Source organism: Podarcis raffonei, chromosome 1 (assembly GCF_027172205.1).
Source record: "Podarcis raffonei isolate rPodRaf1 chromosome 1, rPodRaf1.pri, whole genome shotgun sequence".
Taxonomy (NCBI): Eukaryota; Metazoa; Chordata; class Lepidosauria; order Squamata; family Lacertidae; genus Podarcis; species Podarcis raffonei.
The window spans coordinates 70,030,621-70,049,467 of record NC_070602.1 but is presented as its reverse complement, the minus strand read 5'-3'; the positions used below and the strand labels follow the sequence as shown (position 1 = coordinate 70,049,467).

The following is an 18,847-nucleotide window of genomic DNA, read 5'->3' as shown; positions in this document are numbered from 1 at the left end:
ATTAAATAGAAGACACACCTTAAGTTTTGGTATGAATTCAACATAATGTAGCTTAGCAGATGCAGGGCTCAGTGTCTGTGTCATACACACTTTGGAGTATTTTGGATTTGCTTCATGATCTCACTCTGCTTAAATGTGGGACTGAAATGGAAATAGGGGAAATAATTAGTGCGCATGAGATGGGAATTTTAATTAGGTTGCTCATAAAGCCCCAATTAGCAGAGGACAGGTAAGTTGTATGGGAAATGCTCAAAGCCACAGTGATCAGAGGCTCTTGCAAGCCTTGGCAGATTAGTTGTGCACAATGACATTCATGCTAGCTGAAAAATAACAAAGAAAGCAAAAGGCTGCAGTAAGAGGGAATATGAATGAGAAACAAAAAACACTCTGCTTAACACTTTTGATTTTGGAGTATTAACAGATATTTATTGTCTGCCAGGGAGATTGCTGCGTTACAGGACTAGGCTATTTAATTTTTAATTAAAAGGAAATATATGTCAGCCTTTTATATTAAATCCTTTTAAAATTATTCTGACTGAAGAGACTATCTTCTGATGCTTTCTTGTTAGTTAGGCTCAATTGATAGATGGATTTTGTTTTTAACAAGTGCAGGGGTTTGGCGCATGGGGGGCGGGGAGGAGGTATTCATTGTATCAGTCATGAAATCTGGACAGTTCACTTTTAATGTAGGAAACGCTAGAAGGCTTAGGCAACCAATTAGCATCCTAATTGAAACAGCCCTTGATAAAAATGGTTTTCAAGAAGGGTTGGGAATTGGACCCTTCGCTATAAAATTGCTTTTGACCCATTTTTCAAAAGAGTGATTTAAAATAAGGCCAACTACCTGTGCACTTGACCCTTGCCTGTCTTGACTGCTCAAGGTAGCATGAGGTGGTCTGAAACAACTGGTAAGCAGACTGACTGATATCTCCCTAGACAAATGCAAAATTCCAGAAAGCCTTAAGCAGGTTGATACTAGACCTTTATTGATGAATCCTTTAGGATAGTGGTTCCCAATTAGTTAAGTACTGTGGACCCCCCCCCCCGTTTTTTAAAAGCCAAGCCATGGACCCTCTACTTTTGAAAATTTTGATATTTCTATGGTAGTTATTGTTATGTGAATGGTGCCACGGAAGCCCTGGGATCCGCAGACCACCAATTTGGAACCACTGCTTTAGGAAACAAACCAATCTTTAAAGGTTATTAGGCTTGGTTGTTCTTTGTTTTTAAGATGAAACCTTTTTTTTAAAAAAAGATTATATTACTGTGTGTACGCCAGTGGTGGTACATGCACATGCCCATTTGATTGAATCCCAAAGTAGTCTGTTGCTGCTAAATAAATGTTATTTGTTTAGCTATTTATTTATTTAAGCGGTGTCTAAAAAAGGAAGAAAAAGAAACAATGAACACCCCCCCCAGGCATACTCAAATTGTTTGTTGTGGAAAAATTAACAAGAATGCTAAGCTAGAAAAGCCTGAGTGAGAGGGGAGAAAAGGGTTTTCAACATATTCTAAAAGCCCACAATTGCAAAAGCCTGGCATAATTCAAGATAGAGAACTGGTGCAGCAACATTGAAGGCCCTGTTGCAGGCAAAAATTTGTGGCAGGCCAGAAATATATGAGTTGTGATGTGGATCCTTATGTTTTAGCTGTTCATTTGCTACATCCTTTGTCTTTGCTCTGTTTTTCATGAGGTTATTCTGTCCAGGTGTGAATGATTTTCTTCTATTTGGAACAAGAGTTTGGTGCTCTAATGTGCTGGACTGCAGTTGAGAAAACGACACAAAAATGTAAGGAACTGCCTGCATAGTTACCAGCAATCCTGTAGGGAGTGAATTACACATACTTCCTGAATTTGTCAATCGTTGATGTTGATAGTTACTCCAAGCAATGTGAGAATCAAATCAATGACAAATGAACAAGTCTGTGGTTGTGTTATCTGAAATGAGTACTGTACATTGTTGCCCAAAGACATTGTTATTGTGGTGCAGGTCAGGGAGAATTAAATACAACCCAACTTTCTGGGGAGACGCTAAGGGAAACCCACAAAGACTATCACCAGGCTAGTATGCGATGAATCTGAAAGAAAATGATACAAGGGCAGACACATTTAATTGTGTCTACATTGACGTTTGTAGTAACACTGTAAGCTCTTAAAACCAAGACGATAAAGCCTGGCCTCTTTCTAAACTTCCAGATAACAGCCCTACAACTACTATTTCCTTCTGAATGCTAGGCTGTGGCAGACAGAAATAAAATTCTGTGTTGCATTGTCTGTCTTAATCTTGCCCTATTCTGAGAATTATTTGAGGTACAGTGGTACCTCGGGTTACATACACTTCAGGTTACAGACTCCGCTAACCCAGAAATAGTACCTCGGATTAAGAACGTTGCTTCAGGATGAGAACAGAAGTTGTGCTCTGGCGGCACGGCAGCAGCGGGAGGCCCCATTAGCTAAAGTGGTGCTTCAGGTTAAGAACAGTTTCAGGTTAAGAACAGACCTCCAGGACAAATTAAGTTCTTAACCCGAGGTACCACTGTATTTAAAATCAGAATACCATAGGATCCATGATGGTATCAGTGGGATGTGAAAGTGCCTTAAAATTTAACAGATTGCTTGAAGAATTTGTTTGCAAACATGAAATAAAATCTCTCTCTCTCCCTCTCTCTGGACTTTTGGGCCATTTGAATTGGTGCAAGTGTTTGCATTGTTTTAATACTGGGAGAGTGTTTTATGTACAAAAGGAACAGTATCACGCAGCCAGGATGAGTGGCTTTTTCTGGCAGCAGAGTTTGTTGTACTAGAGGGACAAGAATCAAAAGTGTTCACAGAACAAAGTGCTAGTTGATAGTGGGAGAGAGAAAGAAGACTGGTAGTACCTCTTACAGGCATTTCTGGTATGGTAACTGTTTAAGTCTGCCTTTTAATCCTCATTACCATCTTCTCTTCTTACCCTTTCTGTTATATGGCTGCATTTGGATTCACCGCCACTCCATTTGCACAACAGAACTTCCCCTTCGCCTCCTACAGTGTTATGTATTTCTGTGTTTTTATATTATAAACTGCCCTGTGGTCCTCAGATAGTAAAAATAGAAATATCCTCAAAATCTGCTCCAGAGGATGAGTCCCACTACATGACCAGAATGGTGCTCACACAGCAATGTCCAGGTTGTAGCTGGTAAACATGCAGCCATGCCTGTTTTTTCTGACATTAACTGTAAGAACACCCATGCTGGATAAGTGTGAAAGGAATACAGTATTAGAAAAAGGCACAGAAGCACTAGCATTATAAAAAGGAAAATTAACACAATATTTTCTAAGTCTGAATGCGTTCTTAATGGGGTTGCAAATGTTTTCCCCTTGAAGCAATTAACATGGAAATGAGCAATAAACGTCCACTAGATTTCTGAAAGCGGCTTTGACATGTTGTGAAAGCTCAAAACTAATGTAGAGATTAACAGGAGAAGCAGAACAAACTGTCACGTGAAGGCAGCCATAGTTGATTGGGAAGTCTTGCACAACAATCCCCAAAGATCTGACTTTTTGCGATAAGGGAAGGGGGAGAGGGGAAATGCACCGGAAAGCATGGAAGAACATTCCTTTTGACACATCACCATCTAACCTCCCCACAAACAAATCAGAATGGATACTCATGAAGCAGCCCATGCCTGCTCTTACTCTGAACGAATCTGGATGAATGTTCACGAAGGAAAGGGTCACACCTCAGCGGTACAGCATGCAGAAGGTCCCTGGTTCAACCCACAGCATCTCCAGGTAGAGACAGGAGAGACCATTCCAGACCCTCCAAGTGTCCCTATTATGCAGGGATGATGTCCCTGATTTAGAGAAGCCATCCCGATTTCTGATTTGATCCCAGAATGTCCTGCTTTTCCTTGATATGTCCCTGTTTTCATTGGAGAAATGTTAGAGGGTGTGGAGTTATCCGACCCCCGAGCTGTCTGAAGTCAATCCTGTAAAGGGAAGTTTCTTAAATGTTTAATGTTGTATGGTGTTTTTATAAATGTTGGAGACTGCCCAGAGTGGCTGGGGCAGCTCAGTAAGGTGTGTGGGGTATAAAGATGCTCGGGTTGCGAACATGATCTGTGCGGGAGGCATGTTTGCAACCCACAGCATTCGCAACCCGCAGCACCATGTCTGTGCATGTGCGGGTCGTGATTCGGCACTTCTGTGCATGTGCAAAGTATGATATAGCGCTTCTGTGCATGAGTGAGCACCAAAACCTGGAAGTAACCTGTTCTGGTACTTCCGGGTTTGGCACTGTGCGCAACCTGAAAACTCGTCTGTAACCCAGGGTATGACTCTAGTAGAATTATCATTAAGGAATGGGACGTCGCTATTTTCATCAGAGAAATGTTGGAGGGTAATACTATTCCTGCGTCTGAAACACTGCAAATCCACTGCCTGCCCGTGAGGACAATCCTGAGCTAGATGGACAGATGGCCTGACTCGGTAGAAGCCAGCTTCCTACGTCGTCCTGTGGCGCCTCAAAGATGAACGCGTTATTGGTTGTGGTGTGTTTGTTTATTTACATAGCTGTCAACTTTTCCCTTTTCTTGCGAGGAATCCTATTCGGAATAAGGGAATTTCCCTTTAAAAAGGAAAACGTTGACAGCTATGGTTTATTTATCTACAGTATTGATTTTGGTGGGGCCTCAGGAGAGCATTGCGAATCCCGAAAACGCCACAACTTCTTTATCCCTTAGCCTCCGCCTCGCGCGCGCCGTTTCCAAGCCCCCCCCCCCCCCGCCGGCTCCCTCCTCCTCTTCTCCGGCCCGCTCTTTCCATCCCCCCCCCCAGCTTCTAAGATGCGCGCGCCTACATTGGCCTCGGAAGCCTCCTGGCGACAGGGCGCGCGCGGCGCGCAGGACCCCTTCAGGGCCACGGCGACGGCCGAGGCGGGGAACTCCGGCAGGCCGGAGGGAGGGCGCTGACGATTGGCCGGCGCGAGGGCGAAGGAGGGAGGGAGGGAGGCGTTTGGGAGGCGGCCGGCCCGGCTGCCGCCGCGTCCAGGGAACATGCAATGCGGTGCAGTGTAGCGCAGTGGCCGCGCCTGGGCGCTGCTGGGGCAAGGCGGGCGTCTCTTTTCGGCTCTGTGTACAAACGCGCGGGCTGACCCTGATTGGCTGAAGGAAGGCAACAACGGCCGGGACGCGGGCTCGGGGGTCGCCAGAGTCGCCGCGGCTTCTCCCGCCTCCTGCTCCCCCTCGCCTCCTCCTCGCAGGTCTCTCGTGAGCGACTCGCCGGCCAGCCGCTGCTGAAAGGGACTGTGGCGAGGGGCGCCTCCCGCTCCCTCAGCCGCCGCCGCTGCGCGCGACCCTCGCGCGGAAAATGCTGCCTCCGCTCTTCGGAGCCCCGCTTGGATAATTCCTCCCCATGTACTTGACCTCGCCGCCGCCGCCGCCGCCGCTCCTTAGGCCGGGTAAAGGATGCTGCCCTGGCCGGTGGGGGGCTGTGACCAGGGGATCCGCGCCCGCCCGCTCGCCTCCCGTCCCGGCCCTGGGGACTGCTGCCCCTGCCTCGGCTGCTAGCTCCTTCGGCGAGCGATGACTTCGAAGCACCAGGCGGACTGGATCCCTTACAGGTAGGGCTCCAGGGCGGGGGCTCTGCTGCGGGCGCTCCCTTCACCGAAGTGGGCAGGAGAGGGGAAGGAGGTCCAGCAGGGGAGCAGCCCCGTCTGCAGCAAAGTTGTTGCCCTTTGAAAGAAACGACAAGAAAGAGAAGGGAAGGGTGCTCTGCCTTTTTTCACGCGCCAGGTTAGCCCACGATCATTTTGGGGAGGGGAGGACGGCAGATTGTGTTGTTTAGGGAGGTTGCTATGAAGGAAGCGATTCATTGTAGGATAACAGGCTTGCTGAATGAATGAAAGACGCGCACAGCCATTCTGTTTTACGATCTTGGTATTTTGCAGGCATGAGCGCTGTGCTTGTGAAATCTCTTCCTTTGAAATCCAGATAGGCAAAACTATGTCGAAGGCAATTGCTCACCCCCTTCTTGGATTAGGGGGTGTGCTAATAAAACTTCTTTTTAAGACCAAAACAGGAGGTGAGCTGCATTGCTGTCTTTGTATGATAGCAACACTGATTTTTCTTTTTAGTAGTGTTTCAGGTTTATGCTAAGTAACTCAAATTCTAGGGTGGGCAAGGGCATTCCTTCCTCTATTCTTCTGTTGCCCTGGTTTCACTCAAGTTATTAACAGGAGTGACTTATGTACTGCGGTTGAGTGATATCTCAGACTTATCCATTGAAATCTGCACCCACTCTTTATGTTTTGTCCTGGTCTTCAAATTTAGCTGGGTGTTTTAAGGACATATTTATAAATTTTAAACTGTTGCAATATTCCCAACAGCTGTGAAAAATGCTTTTTATTTTTCATAACTCTTCAGTATGAAATCTTCTTTGTTTTGGTACACGTGGAACACTTACAGCTATAAAGGCAGCCTTGACTTTAAGGCAAAATCCTTCTTCATCATTTGCCATGAAATACAGGTGCCAGCTCCTGTTTTGTACCTGGAGTTCACTTCTGCTCCGTTAAGAGTGCCTTCTTGGCGAGATTTCACTAGAGGCTCGTTCTTACTCTTAAATCACTTCCATGTGCAATTGCATGAAACCTGTATGTACTTTCACAAGTGATGAATGCACAGGTGCCTTTCATGCCATGTGTATCATTGGCAGTAAGCCACTGCAATTCTTGGCTCTCCACAAATTGCACATGGGTTACATGACATTACCTATTATATGGAAGTGATCTCTGTCCACTGCAGAGTGGAACTAGCTTTCAAGTACAGTGGTACCTCGGGTTACAGACGCTTCAGGTTACAGACTCCACTAACCCAGAAATAGTACCTCAGGTTAAGAACTTTGCTTCAGGATGAGAATAAAAATCGTGCTCCAGCGGCGCGGCAGCAGCGGGAGGCCCCATTAGCTAAAGTGGTGCTTCAGGTTAAGAACAGTTTCAGATTAAGAACGGACCTCCGGAATGAATTAAGTACTTAACCCGAGGTACCACTTTATAGGGCAAAGAACAAGGAACTTGCCTGTCCAGTAGGGCATTTTGTCTTGTGTGAAGCAGCCGTTACTGGATGAATAGAAGCACAGATCATGAACCTATTAAATAAAAAGGTGAAGTTGGAGAAGGAATTGGGGAAATTTTGGTGATAGATATGCAGCCAGAGTTTTACATGTTTGCTTGGTTTTGTTTTTAAAGTCTGTTTTTGCAACTTCGGTGCATAAATTGATTGGGGGAGGGGATAGTGCAGTGGTTTCTTGCATAAGGCATCTCAAATATTTCTCCTCCCCTTCCTCTTGCCCTCCTCTTGTCTATCCATTTCCCCTTACAGGATACACACAGCGTGGACCGTGCAGCAGCTTGGCAGTCAGTGTTTGCTGCTCTCCCATATTCTCCTGCTGCCGCTCTTGCTGCCATGGAGAAGAGCAGGGATCGCCATGGCAGCACCAGCTGCTGTTGCTTGTCATTGGTTCCTTGGTTGCCATAAGCTACCAAAGCCTCTTTCTGGGGAAGTTTGTGCGTCAAACTGTGGGGGGCATTGCCTGTCACTCTGGGCTAGATCCCCTGTTTCTCTTGCCTGCTAATGAAGCAGGGAAAGTAACAGGGCTTTAGGGGAGCTATAGACAAGGAGCAGAGTGGCAATGGCTTGAAGATCTTTGTTTGTGCCGGGAATCCAGTAGTAGTTTGAAGTTGATAAAAGTTGAGAGTACAGTTTTGATGGACACAGGATTATGTTGGTAGCTTAGTTTAGAAGGTTAAGTTTATATTTGCTTCATTGCACCATTGCATTTGATTTCCTGTGAAGTGGGATTTCTAGGTTTGTCTGAACACTTTGGTTATAGGAGGGACATACAGCGTTTGTAAACCTCTGTAATATTTTTAATGACTTTGTGGCAGGGGTCAGCAAACTTTTTCAGCAGGGGGCTGGTCCACTGTCCCTCAGACCTTGTGGGGGGCCGGACTATATTTTGAAAAAAATAATAATGAACGAATTCCTATGCCCCACAAATAACCCAGAGATGCATTTTAAATAAAAGCACACATTCTACTCATGTAAAAACACGCTGATTCCTGGACTGTCCACGGGCCAGATTTAGAAGGCGATTGGGCCGGATCCGGCCCCCAGGCTTTTGTTTGCCTACCCATGCTTTGTGGCTTATAAATAAAATGGCATTTTGTCTCCCTTTTTTGTAATGAAAAAAAAATTGTTATTAGATAACTCCTTGGGCCGTCGATGTTATTTTTTAAAACACATACTTGCCAGATGCGTCATGTGGCCATAGTTCTTATGTACTGCTCTGCATGTTCTGATAAGTTTTCAATTGGACTACTGCAATGCACTATTTGTGGGGCTGCCCATGAAAGCAGTATAGAAACTTCATTTGGTCCAGAATACAATGGTCAGGCTGGTGATTGGTAATAGCTGACAGGAGCATTGTACCACCAATGCTGCAGAAGTGCCACTGGTTGCCAGTTTATTTTAAGGTTAATGTCTAACTTCTGGATCTTATATAGTTCCGTACAGCCTGGGTCAAGGATTCTCCTCTCATGCTCACACTGAGGCCTAATAATCATAGAATCATGGAATTGTAGAGTTGGAAGGGGCAACTGGGATTATCTTTTCTAAGCACCTGCAGTGCAGGAATATTTCGCCTAATGTACGGCTTGAACCCATGACCCTGAGATTGAGTCTCATGCTCTGCCAACTGATAAATCTTTGCTGCAGGCATCGCCTCCTTCAGAGGCTTGATTGTCTTCCACAATCAATAGTGAGTTCTCTGCTGCCACTCTTAAGCTATGAAATTTTTAATGTAAGGCTGCAAATCACGACCCACTTACCTATGCGTAAGTCCCACTGAACTTAATTTTGCTTACCTTTGTGCAATCATATCTATAGGGCTGCATGGCACAGCTTTCCTTCCTAAACAGCTTTTCCTTTCCAAATGTGGTTTAGACTACGCTCCCTGCTGTTCAGATAATGCTGTTAATTTATTATGTATTTTTCCCCTTGGGTTTTTTAAAATGGCGTTGCCGTTTATTTGTTATTAAAATTGTTTTTTGCTATGGGAACTCATTAGAGTTGAAGAGCAGATTACAAAGTAACAGAGCCTGCAATCCAGTACACACACTTGAAAGTTAGTCCTACTGAACTCAGTGAAGCTTACTTCTAAGTAATAAGCTTTGTATGAATAAGCTTGTAATATGAAAACACATTTTTTGCACTGATGGTAGGAAAACATACTGAAAATTAAAATTGTCCTGAGGATAACTTGTGTGCATTTCTCCATTTTTCTTTGCTATACTAGGTCTTGTGTGTTTCGTTTAATTTTTTTAATTAAAAAAACACATTAATGATGTGCATGTTTAATTGAGGGCTGAATCATAACTTTTCAGAACATGCTTTGTATTTCAATAAAACGTTTCTGTTTGCACAGCAACTTAGAGAAAGTCTTTCCCCTCAAGTACTGCACAATTTTATGGGAAACCTTACAGCCATTTTAGTGTTTCTCTCCCACAGGGAGAGGATGAACTTTAAATGCACGACAGACAAATTGGTTCACAGCATGTAGTAAAAATAAGCAGGGGGTGGCGAAAGCAAAGATTGTAACATGCTATTTGTTGTTGCTTTTTGTAAAAAAGGAACTGCATGTTGATCTAACATACAACACCCAGGGCATGGGCTGAAGGTGCAGGATGGACCAGCCTTGCTGAAGTGAATGAGGTTTGGGTCTAGGAAACTCTCTCTGTATGCCACCTTGAGCTCCTTGGGGGAAAGGCAGGATGTAAACAAACATTCCTGTTAACTGGTGGTTGAAAAGTTGTTACAGAATGTCTAAGAATGCAACACCACTACTGACTCTTGGAAAGCATTTTTGTGTGTGTGCAGATCAGGCAGCGAACAAAGAACTCCAATTGCTTTCTCTCTGTCCTTCTAAAGATTTGCCGAGAGATAAGCAGTTGTGGTGGGAATAACAGCTATGCCATCACTCAGGCAACCTATCAACTGATGCCAAGGTTTTGCAGGGGGCTTTGTAATATTGTGCAAGGGAGGCAGTGCTTCATCTTCATTTCCCCGTGAAAAGTAATCCTTTTGTCTTCTCTGCGCTGTGCACATCAAAGAAATGGAGCCTTAAATGAACGTTCTTATTATTTGCTTCTCTTTGATCTCTGTCACTGTCTCTCCCTTTTAAAATGCACATACCTTACAGCATAGTAGCCTGCAGTGACTTAAAACTAACACAATGGGTTCGTCTGAGTGCTTATTTTATGTTATTATACTCTCAGTCCTGAACTCCCTTCACCAATGAAACGTTGACTTTCTTTTTCCATTCTAGTGGATTAAAGGCTGAATTATAGCAGATGCAAACTGTTTATAGGTTTTGATGATTAAGTGGTATATAAATCCTGTTAAATATATATACATATATTTAAAAACAGTTGATGTCTTTAGAAGGCTGTGATGAAAAGAAATGCACAGTCAGGGATGGAGTAGGGTTGAGGTTCATGAAGAGCATCTTCTTCCCTCTCTGTGCCTTACCTGAAGTGGCATTTGAAACTGCGTAATTTCAAAAGTGGTCCAAGATTTGCCATTGGGGTCTGCCGCTCAAAGAAAATCAGTTTCCATTCCCAAGCTTCGCAGGTGTGCCTAAATGAGGTTCTTTAACTCTAAACCAACATATGCACTGCAGTAAGTACTGAAAATTCAGGATGTGTCCCTGGAAGCTGGGTCTTCTGAAATACTTCCTCTGTTAAAAGCCTGCACTGATCCATTAGGGTTGTGGGCAGGCAGGAAACCTACCTGGATAACACTCCCTCAATATATATGGGCTGTGGTGAATGGATGGTTTCTCTAAGACAATTCAGTCCCCAAAATAAGTGCTCTGAAGCTGAGCCTTAATACTACATTAGAATTCCTGCTTGCACAGCAGGAATTACTTCATTTAACAGCACTTCAAAGTGTCTGTTGACTGCTTTTTACTGCTTGTGTGATGTATATTGATACTCATAATCTGAGGTCTTCAGAAGCTTAAGACACTAGCACAAGCTCATTGTAGAGGTTGGCATTCTCTGGAGTTTGCATATTAGCTTTGTTTTGACAGCGCATCAAACATGCCTTGAATGAAGCAGCACAGTTGCAGTGCTGACTGTGCAGAACTCCTGCTACAAGAGCACTGAAGAGATAATTCCCTCTGTGGTATCATCATGTCTCAGTAGATCTGGTGCATTTGATTATTTGTTCACATATGGGAAATGGTTTGCACTGTTGAAAATTAGGCTTATATAAAAGTCGTTGCTGGTGGCAGCTAAGAGCAGAAACGTAAAGTGTCATCCTCTGTGTGCGCACAGTATGGGGAAAATAACATGATTGCCTCTCTAAATTTTCAGCAAGGCCTGTATAATCTGATTAGCAACATTTAGCACGCTTCATAACAGCAGATGGCAGTGTGTAAAGTAACCTACATATGCAATACCCAAACCATATTATGACGTAGGGGAGGAAAATACATGGATCCTATCTTCAGTGTTTTAGAATAGCTTTACTTGCTTAAGCAGGACATCTTTGATTAAAAAAAGGAGCAACATAGCTCAGAAAGGGACTTACAGCAGTTTGTTACCTGTTGGTTTGATGTGGCAATGCTACAACTACATCTGAAGTAACACAGAGCATGTGTGTGTGTGTGTGTGTGTGTTTTATGGCTGCACTTTTGCTGAGTAAAATATTGCTCAAAATGTATCTCTGTCTAGCCTCCATCCATTCTGATCTTTTGGGGGGGGAATCAAATCCACCCAAATCCCTATTAGTGTTGGAATCAGAATCATGGTCCTAATTATGAAACTGAGATTAAAAATATGCATACTGAAATTAACAATATACCTATGCAACTTTTAGACTGAATTCAAAGTCTCTGGTTCAGATCTCGCCTCTGCCATCCACTCATTTTTGTGACTTTAGACAAGCACTCCCTCTAAGCTCCAGCACTTCCCTACCCTACCTGGAATATGGGATAATGGGAGATAATAATATATTATTGCCTTATAGGGTTGTGTAATGACATCAACTAGAAACAACATGTATATGAAGCTTTTGGCAGCTGTCAACAGGAAATTTGGAGTGAAGTGTGTCAATCTGCAGGTGACACCCAGCTCGATCTCTCTGTTCCATGTGAATCAGAATAGGCAGTAGAGGTGTAAGATGGGCTGGATGTGGGCCAAGAAAATGAAGCTGAATCCTGAAAAGACAGGTTTTAGTTGTCCCAAGTTCTCACGTCTTGGAGGTGGGAAGTTGAACTGCCCTGAATGGGGTGCAGTCTCCTGGAAGGAGCAGGTTCTCAGTTTAGGGGGTACTCCTAGATTCAACACTGTTACTGAAGGCTTGGGCGGCTTCAGAGGCTAGGGATGCCTTTTCTTAGCTATTGCTGGTTCACCAGCTACGGCCCTTTTGGACAGAGATGACTTGACCACTGCACTCTAGGTTATTTAAAACTGTTTCTAATACTGTGTTTTAATGTTTTAACCCATTCTGGGACCTTAGGGCAAAGGATGGGTTAGAATTAATAATAGATAATGCAACAACAACAACAATAGATATTGCATATGATGTACATGAGCACTAGGAAATGCTATACGAAATTTTTATTAATTAAAAGAGTGGCTTAGTATGGAAGGTGAAATTGGAGACAGACACTTTCCCCAATGCCTGGCTGTCCCATGTCTCCCCTCGGCATTCTCCATCTTTCCATCTTGTCACCCCTGCCCCATATTACTGCAAATATATACCCTCTTACCCAGATTAAAGCCTGCAAGTAAAGCAGAGTGTTTCCCCAACCTGCAGAGAAAGAGGATTGGAGCTGAAAGTCCAAGGTGAAATGTGGGTGCATGTGGGTATATTGTGCTCATATGTAAGCAAGCACAATATGTGACAGTGTGGAACATGTTTATTGCTACATGGTTCAGAAGCAAAGATCAGTTGCTGTAACTTAGAGTTTCCATGTTTTTTGACACATCAGTAAATCTGAAACTTTACGGAATGTTATCACAAGAAATGTTATTGGATCTTATTGAATCTTGGGTTTTGTTTTTTTAAGAAACCCAAAACAAACACCTGGTCTTCCACCCTGTTTCTCCTATCTTTTAAATTTTATTTCCTGCATCATTCTACACCCTTCCACTGAATTATCTAATGCTAATTAGCCTCAAACAGTGACTGATCCAGTTGGTCTATAGCCACATGCACTATCATAAGGTTACCAGATTTTTTTTCCAATGAATCCGGGGACACTTCATTGAAATCAGTCGGAATGATAGGATTTTGTCAGGGGACTAATTTGTAAATCTGAGGACTGTCCCCAGGAAACGGGGATGTCTGGTAACCCTACCATCTCATGTAGGGCTGTCCAAAACAGCACATCAGCTGCAGGCTTTTAGGATATAAGATGATGTGGTGAGGACTGTGTGCTCAAAGGAAGATGTGTGGGCAAGCAGAAATGGTCTTCATCTACATGTATGTAGAAGGTTAGCTTGCTTCTGAAAAGATGTGAGCCATCTCTTTTGCAATTGCATACTTAGCTAATATTTAACAGATTTGTATTTTTAATCTGGGATTACTATATTACCTGAATATCTTGCTGCCTTCTGGAGAGAGTTTTTTTTAAATAATTGCTGTTGTTGTTTTGAATGCTGTTTGTTTGACACACACACAGTGTTTCCTACCGACAACCTAACTTTCCTTGCATGCTGTTTACAGCTTCAGATTACAAATAGGGAAGCCTCCTATTGATTGATAGACAAATCAATTGAAAACGTTGGCGCTGGTAATTTATTCCACTGAGTGCATTCCTATTTATTAATGTTGACTTGGAATTAAGTTCCACTGTTTTCAACAGGCAAATCTTCCATTGTGTGAGTCTATGAGAGTTATTGGAAATCAAATATTTTTGTTCGCATACTTTACTGAAGATAATTATAATGATGTTGGGAGCACCCGGGGAACCTGTTGCCCTCCAGATTTTGCTGAACTGCAGTTACCACTATCTCTGACCATCAGAGATGCTGGCTAGAGATGATGAGAGTCATGAGTAGAACCACATCTTGAGTGCCACAGCTTTCCCCTTCCCTCGATGAATAGTCCTCATAAGAATTATTTCCACATGAACTGGGAATCGGTGTGAGGTGTGTAGTATGAGTAAGGAAGCTTTGGTGAGGACAAAGGGGGGGAGGGAGAGGTGGAAGAGTTGGAAAGTGGAGCACTTTCCCTAGTTCTCCAAACACTGCATTTTTTGTATATTCTCACTGATAATACAGACTTTCCACTGGTATATTCATTCTTGTACACATTACTTTGCTGGAGAATTAGGTACATTCACATTTCAGGTCAAACTTAACTGAATTCCCCTGCCCCCCACAGGTCAGTGCATAAAACAGGAATTACCTCTGGCTTGATCCTCGTGAACACTGTTTTGTAGGATCCAAAGCGGTTTGTGTGCCTTTAAGGATTCTGCAGCTGAAACCCCCAAATCTGCGCTGATCAAAAATATTTATTCCGTTCTGCAGTGATACTGTGTCAGAACTTCAAGCCAGAGTGCAAAAAGAGAAAAGCGCCCTGGTGGAAGAGGCTGTTCAACCATCAGCAGCCGTCAGTCGCTGAATGTGCTTTACTGTTTTAGACTGTCAGTTTAGGAGCCTGTGAAAAGCTGCTAATCTGTCTGGCCTGTTGCCCTCGCTAAGTTTCCCAGTGGATGGAGATCAGGCTTTTCATCTCTTGTCATTCCAAAGTGAAAATATGACATTGCATAGCTTTAACGCTATTTTAACAATGAAACATATCACAGATGGGTTTCTGGGCTGCAGCTGGTGCCCATCTTGCCTAGCCATAGTTACTCTCCTTTGTGCTTGGGGATGCTGTTGCATAGCACAGTGGACAGCTCAGTGCCTTGTATGATTATCATTCTGTCCCAGAACAGTAAAACTTAGAAAATCACAATAACAACTGTGACTGTTTGCTGTTACATTCTCTCACCTTTGTACAAGTTGACTGTCCTGGGAAGTGAGAGTGTAACAAAGCAGCCACAACAAGGAAAGCAAAAACAGGGAATAAGGCTGATTACAGTGTCTTGTTAAGTTCATGATGTCTGAATTATCATTTCTGGCGCAGTCGTAAGCCCAGAACACCCCTTCTGCAGAACGAATAACCTCAACTGACACAGACTTTATGATTATGCCATGCCATGACACCATGTGTGTCATGGCAGGAGCATTTGCCTTATTCATGAAGAAGTCTTGGAATGTGCAGCCATGTGTAATGATTTGCGAAACAGCCAAACAATTAGGCCACAGATTTCAATTACAAATAGCAGGAAAACTTATTTTGGCTACACAAACAGTACAATTTGGGAAAATAAACATAGCATTTAGAGTCAGCTTCCCACAGTGCCAAGAACAGCATAATTATATCTGGTGGTATTATAAATAATCTGTGGGGTTCTCTTCTCTTCCATCGCCAGCAAAAATGACACTAAATTATAATTTCCATAAATGTACCGAGTGGCTTCAGTGGCTTCGTGAGCTGAAGCATCCTTCCCACTTAAGCTTGTTCAAGCCTGTTTGTTAGGTATCTTCAGAGGTTTACCTGGTGAAGAGGTTCTTCTGTATCTTTGCTATGTGCATTACATATTATGCTGCAAGTGATGTGCTCTCACCTGCAGGGGTCTGAGCACTCCAACTGAGACTTCCTTGTGCTGCAGGATGTGCCAATGAGGCTGCATTAACTGGGCACAGAGGACTTCCAATAGGATGTTGGTTGGGGAGCCCACCTTATTTCCAGTGTTCAAAACTCCCATCATTGTAAGTGCATTTTGCAACAGGGAATTTCATTAGTGTGAGCAGATTATGAGCACTGGGTGCAGTAATGCGCCTAAGATTTTGGATTCAAACTGCAGAGTGGAAGGAAAGGAGGACCTTTTTCTGCCTCCCCACTTCTAGCTACTCTTTGAAGACTGGAGAAGAGACCCTCTTAAGGATATTAGGGGGGTGGGCAGGGGAAGTTCTAGGCCATGTGAAAAATGAACATAATATTTTAGCTGCAGTTCATTCATTTTCAGCTTTGTATTCTTGTTATACAAAAGTGCGCCTAGGCATTCCGTTGTTGCGCCCATAACTTAGATTTAAGGTGCCATTTAGCGCCTAGCTTTCATTTCTCAGTTTCTAACACTTCTTATTTCACAGTCCCCCACCAGCAGATGCCAGGATACCTTTCTAAATGCCATGGCCCAACAGTACCAGAAGTTCACTCCCTTTCCTCTGTTCAAGGTAGAACTTTCCTGGATCATGGCTCTGAGGGCTCCAGATTGTACTTGTATGAGGCTCCAGAAGAGACCTTTTCTGGTCACATGCCATGATCCCTGGGATCATCCATGACTCCCAGGTACTTGAGGCATCAAACCTGTCAACCCCAGAAGGCTCCTGGTTGGGGTAGGGACTGAGTAGCTGGGGAATGCCATGAGGTCACTGCTAAACTTTCTGCTTTTTCTTCCTTAGCTGACAGGTGGTGCTCACTGATTATATTCATTGTGACCCCATGCCCACTGACTTTAGATACTTCTTTTGATCTGCTTATGCATAACTTCATGTTTATAGGGCAGGCTCTGCAGAATTACTTTTTGGTGGGCTTTTGCCACAGAACAAATTAGGACGGATTGCAAAGCAAGATTTTGTTTTACAGAAAACACTTCTCTATTACTATTGCAACTAAAGACCCATTTTCCTTTCTGTTCTTTTAAAATGGGTTGTAGCTTCACCATTGCACAGGAGGGGGGTTTTGGTTCATAGTTTAAATTGCAAGCTTTCCAAACACATATAGAACATTTTTTTTGTTCTACTGCACATTGCCTTTTCCCCTGTCCAGGAAATCAGCAGTCCATGCTACTGCAATTTATGTTTCATTTCCTTCTCCCATATGCTAATTGAAAGCATTCCACATGAATGAGCTATCAAGCTAAGAAGAAGTATGCTTAAATGTAGGATGTATATGTAGTCGCTTTCGTTCCCTGTGATGTTTATTTGACTATAATTGTTCTTTCTTTTGCCTATGGGCATTATGACAGATGAGATGGAACGAGGGCCATTGCATTAATAGATTAATAAAATAGGAAGCTGAGCAAAGGGATTTTTGCTGATCTGTTCAGCACCCTAAGAATAGAGACCACAGTAGAGCAATTTCCAGCCATATTCATCTTTGGTAACAAAAGCAGCAAAGACTCTTGAGGCACCTTTAATTCTAACAAATTCATTATGATGCTGTAATCATGCGAAGTGGACTGTGGCCTACAAAAGCCTGTGGTATAATGAATTTATTTGACATTAAAGCGCCTCAAGATTTTTTGTTCTTACAATAAACTGAAGTATATATTTTAGATCTCATATAATAGAATTTAGCAATCATACATTTTCATAGGAATGTAAGAAGCTGATTTACACGGCGTGAACTCCTGAATTAAGCTAGCTCTGTGTTGTCTGCACCGCTTGGGAGTGACTCTCCAGTGTTTCAGACAGCATCCCCCACCCCAAGCCCCACCTAAAGATGCCAAGGATAGCACATAGGGCCTTTACATGCAAATGAGATGTTCTACCACTGAGTGGTGGCTCCTCCCCTATAGAAAATATTATAATGTTTTTCATGTATACAGTTGTTCAGCCTGGTTCTGTAAGGGCTAAGTTACTTGCATCATAAACATCGAAGATAAGTATGTGTAACCTGCAAAGATCTAGCTTTTGAAATTACTAGCAAGTACTTTTTATGAATAAGGGATAACTTAGTTGCCTCCCAGGATTGACAGCTGAGGTTGAGAAGCAACCTTGAGGTGGTTTTATCCTTGAGTCATTTGAATGAACTTGAGCTTTACTGAAAACTGGCAAGATTGCAGCCCCTGCCACCTGTTGTGCACTCTTTGCACATGGAATTGAATCAGAAGGTGGAGAGCCATGATTTCCTGGTTGGTTTAGTTTAACCCTGTTTTTTATGGTTGCGTTAAGTGTGTTGAGATATATTGAATGCTGCTATTCATTCTTGACACTGTTATTGATATCCATAATTGTTTTTGCTATAGTATACTTCAAGTTGTATCTATTATGGCTCACATTGTGTAAGCTGCTTTTAGGCATAGTCTGGTGGGGAAATAGTATGTGAATGAATGACTCTTGCATCTGTGAGTGCACTTTCCATACTGCTTCTTTAAACACTAATTTCTATTCCTGGTGTAATGCATGCTCATTTGAGAAAATATTGTACAGCGGTTTAAATTGTGAACATCCTTCAAATGACATACACCCTAAATATCATTAAGAACAAACAAACCTCACTTGGCCATGTAAATAGGCATGCTGCAGTAGTGAATCCTGCCCCAGAGTAATTAATGAGAAACACTTAGTTTCACTCCAAGAGGATTGTATTCCTCAATATTCAGAAAGTAGTCTGGGAACAATTGAACTTTCTCTATGTAGTAATTTTAAATGTCTGGCTTAATTGTCTGAAACAAAGGCTGTCCATCTCAGTAACCGGGACAACAGAAACTCTAGGCAATTTTGTTCTATTTGTTGATGTTGAGTCTTGGTTACTTTATTAGATTATATTTCCTTAATTAGCTAGCTCCTATAAATCTTCTGAACATAGCAGTGAGAAGAGCTATCAGTGGTTATTAAACTCATTTACTTCTGTTTTCATTCAAGTGAATTTGCAAAATAGTCTGAAATGGAAACAAAATGACAATTGAATAGGAAGGATGAAGTATATGGTATATTATTACATTGTGGAGTTTTGTCCTTTT

At 42.9% G+C, this 18,847-nt stretch overlaps 1 protein-coding gene across 3 annotated transcripts in view; it reads left to right on the top strand.

Annotated features, from left to right (window-relative positions):
* TUB (TUB bipartite transcription factor) overlaps positions 1-18,847 on the top strand; it is a 119,000-nt gene that overhangs the window by 53,745 nt on the left and 46,408 nt on the right. Inside the window, exon 1 of one of the 3 annotated variants that reach the window (XM_053392150.1) lies at positions 5,017-5,603. The exons of the other annotated variants lie outside the window; for them this stretch is intronic. Coding sequence (XP_053248125.1) covers positions 5,566-5,603 — 38 coding nt within the window. The 5' untranslated portion in view covers positions 5,017-5,565. Of the gene's footprint in view, positions 1-5,016; positions 5,604-18,847 lie in introns of those variants that run through there. 3 annotated transcript variants of the gene reach the window in all.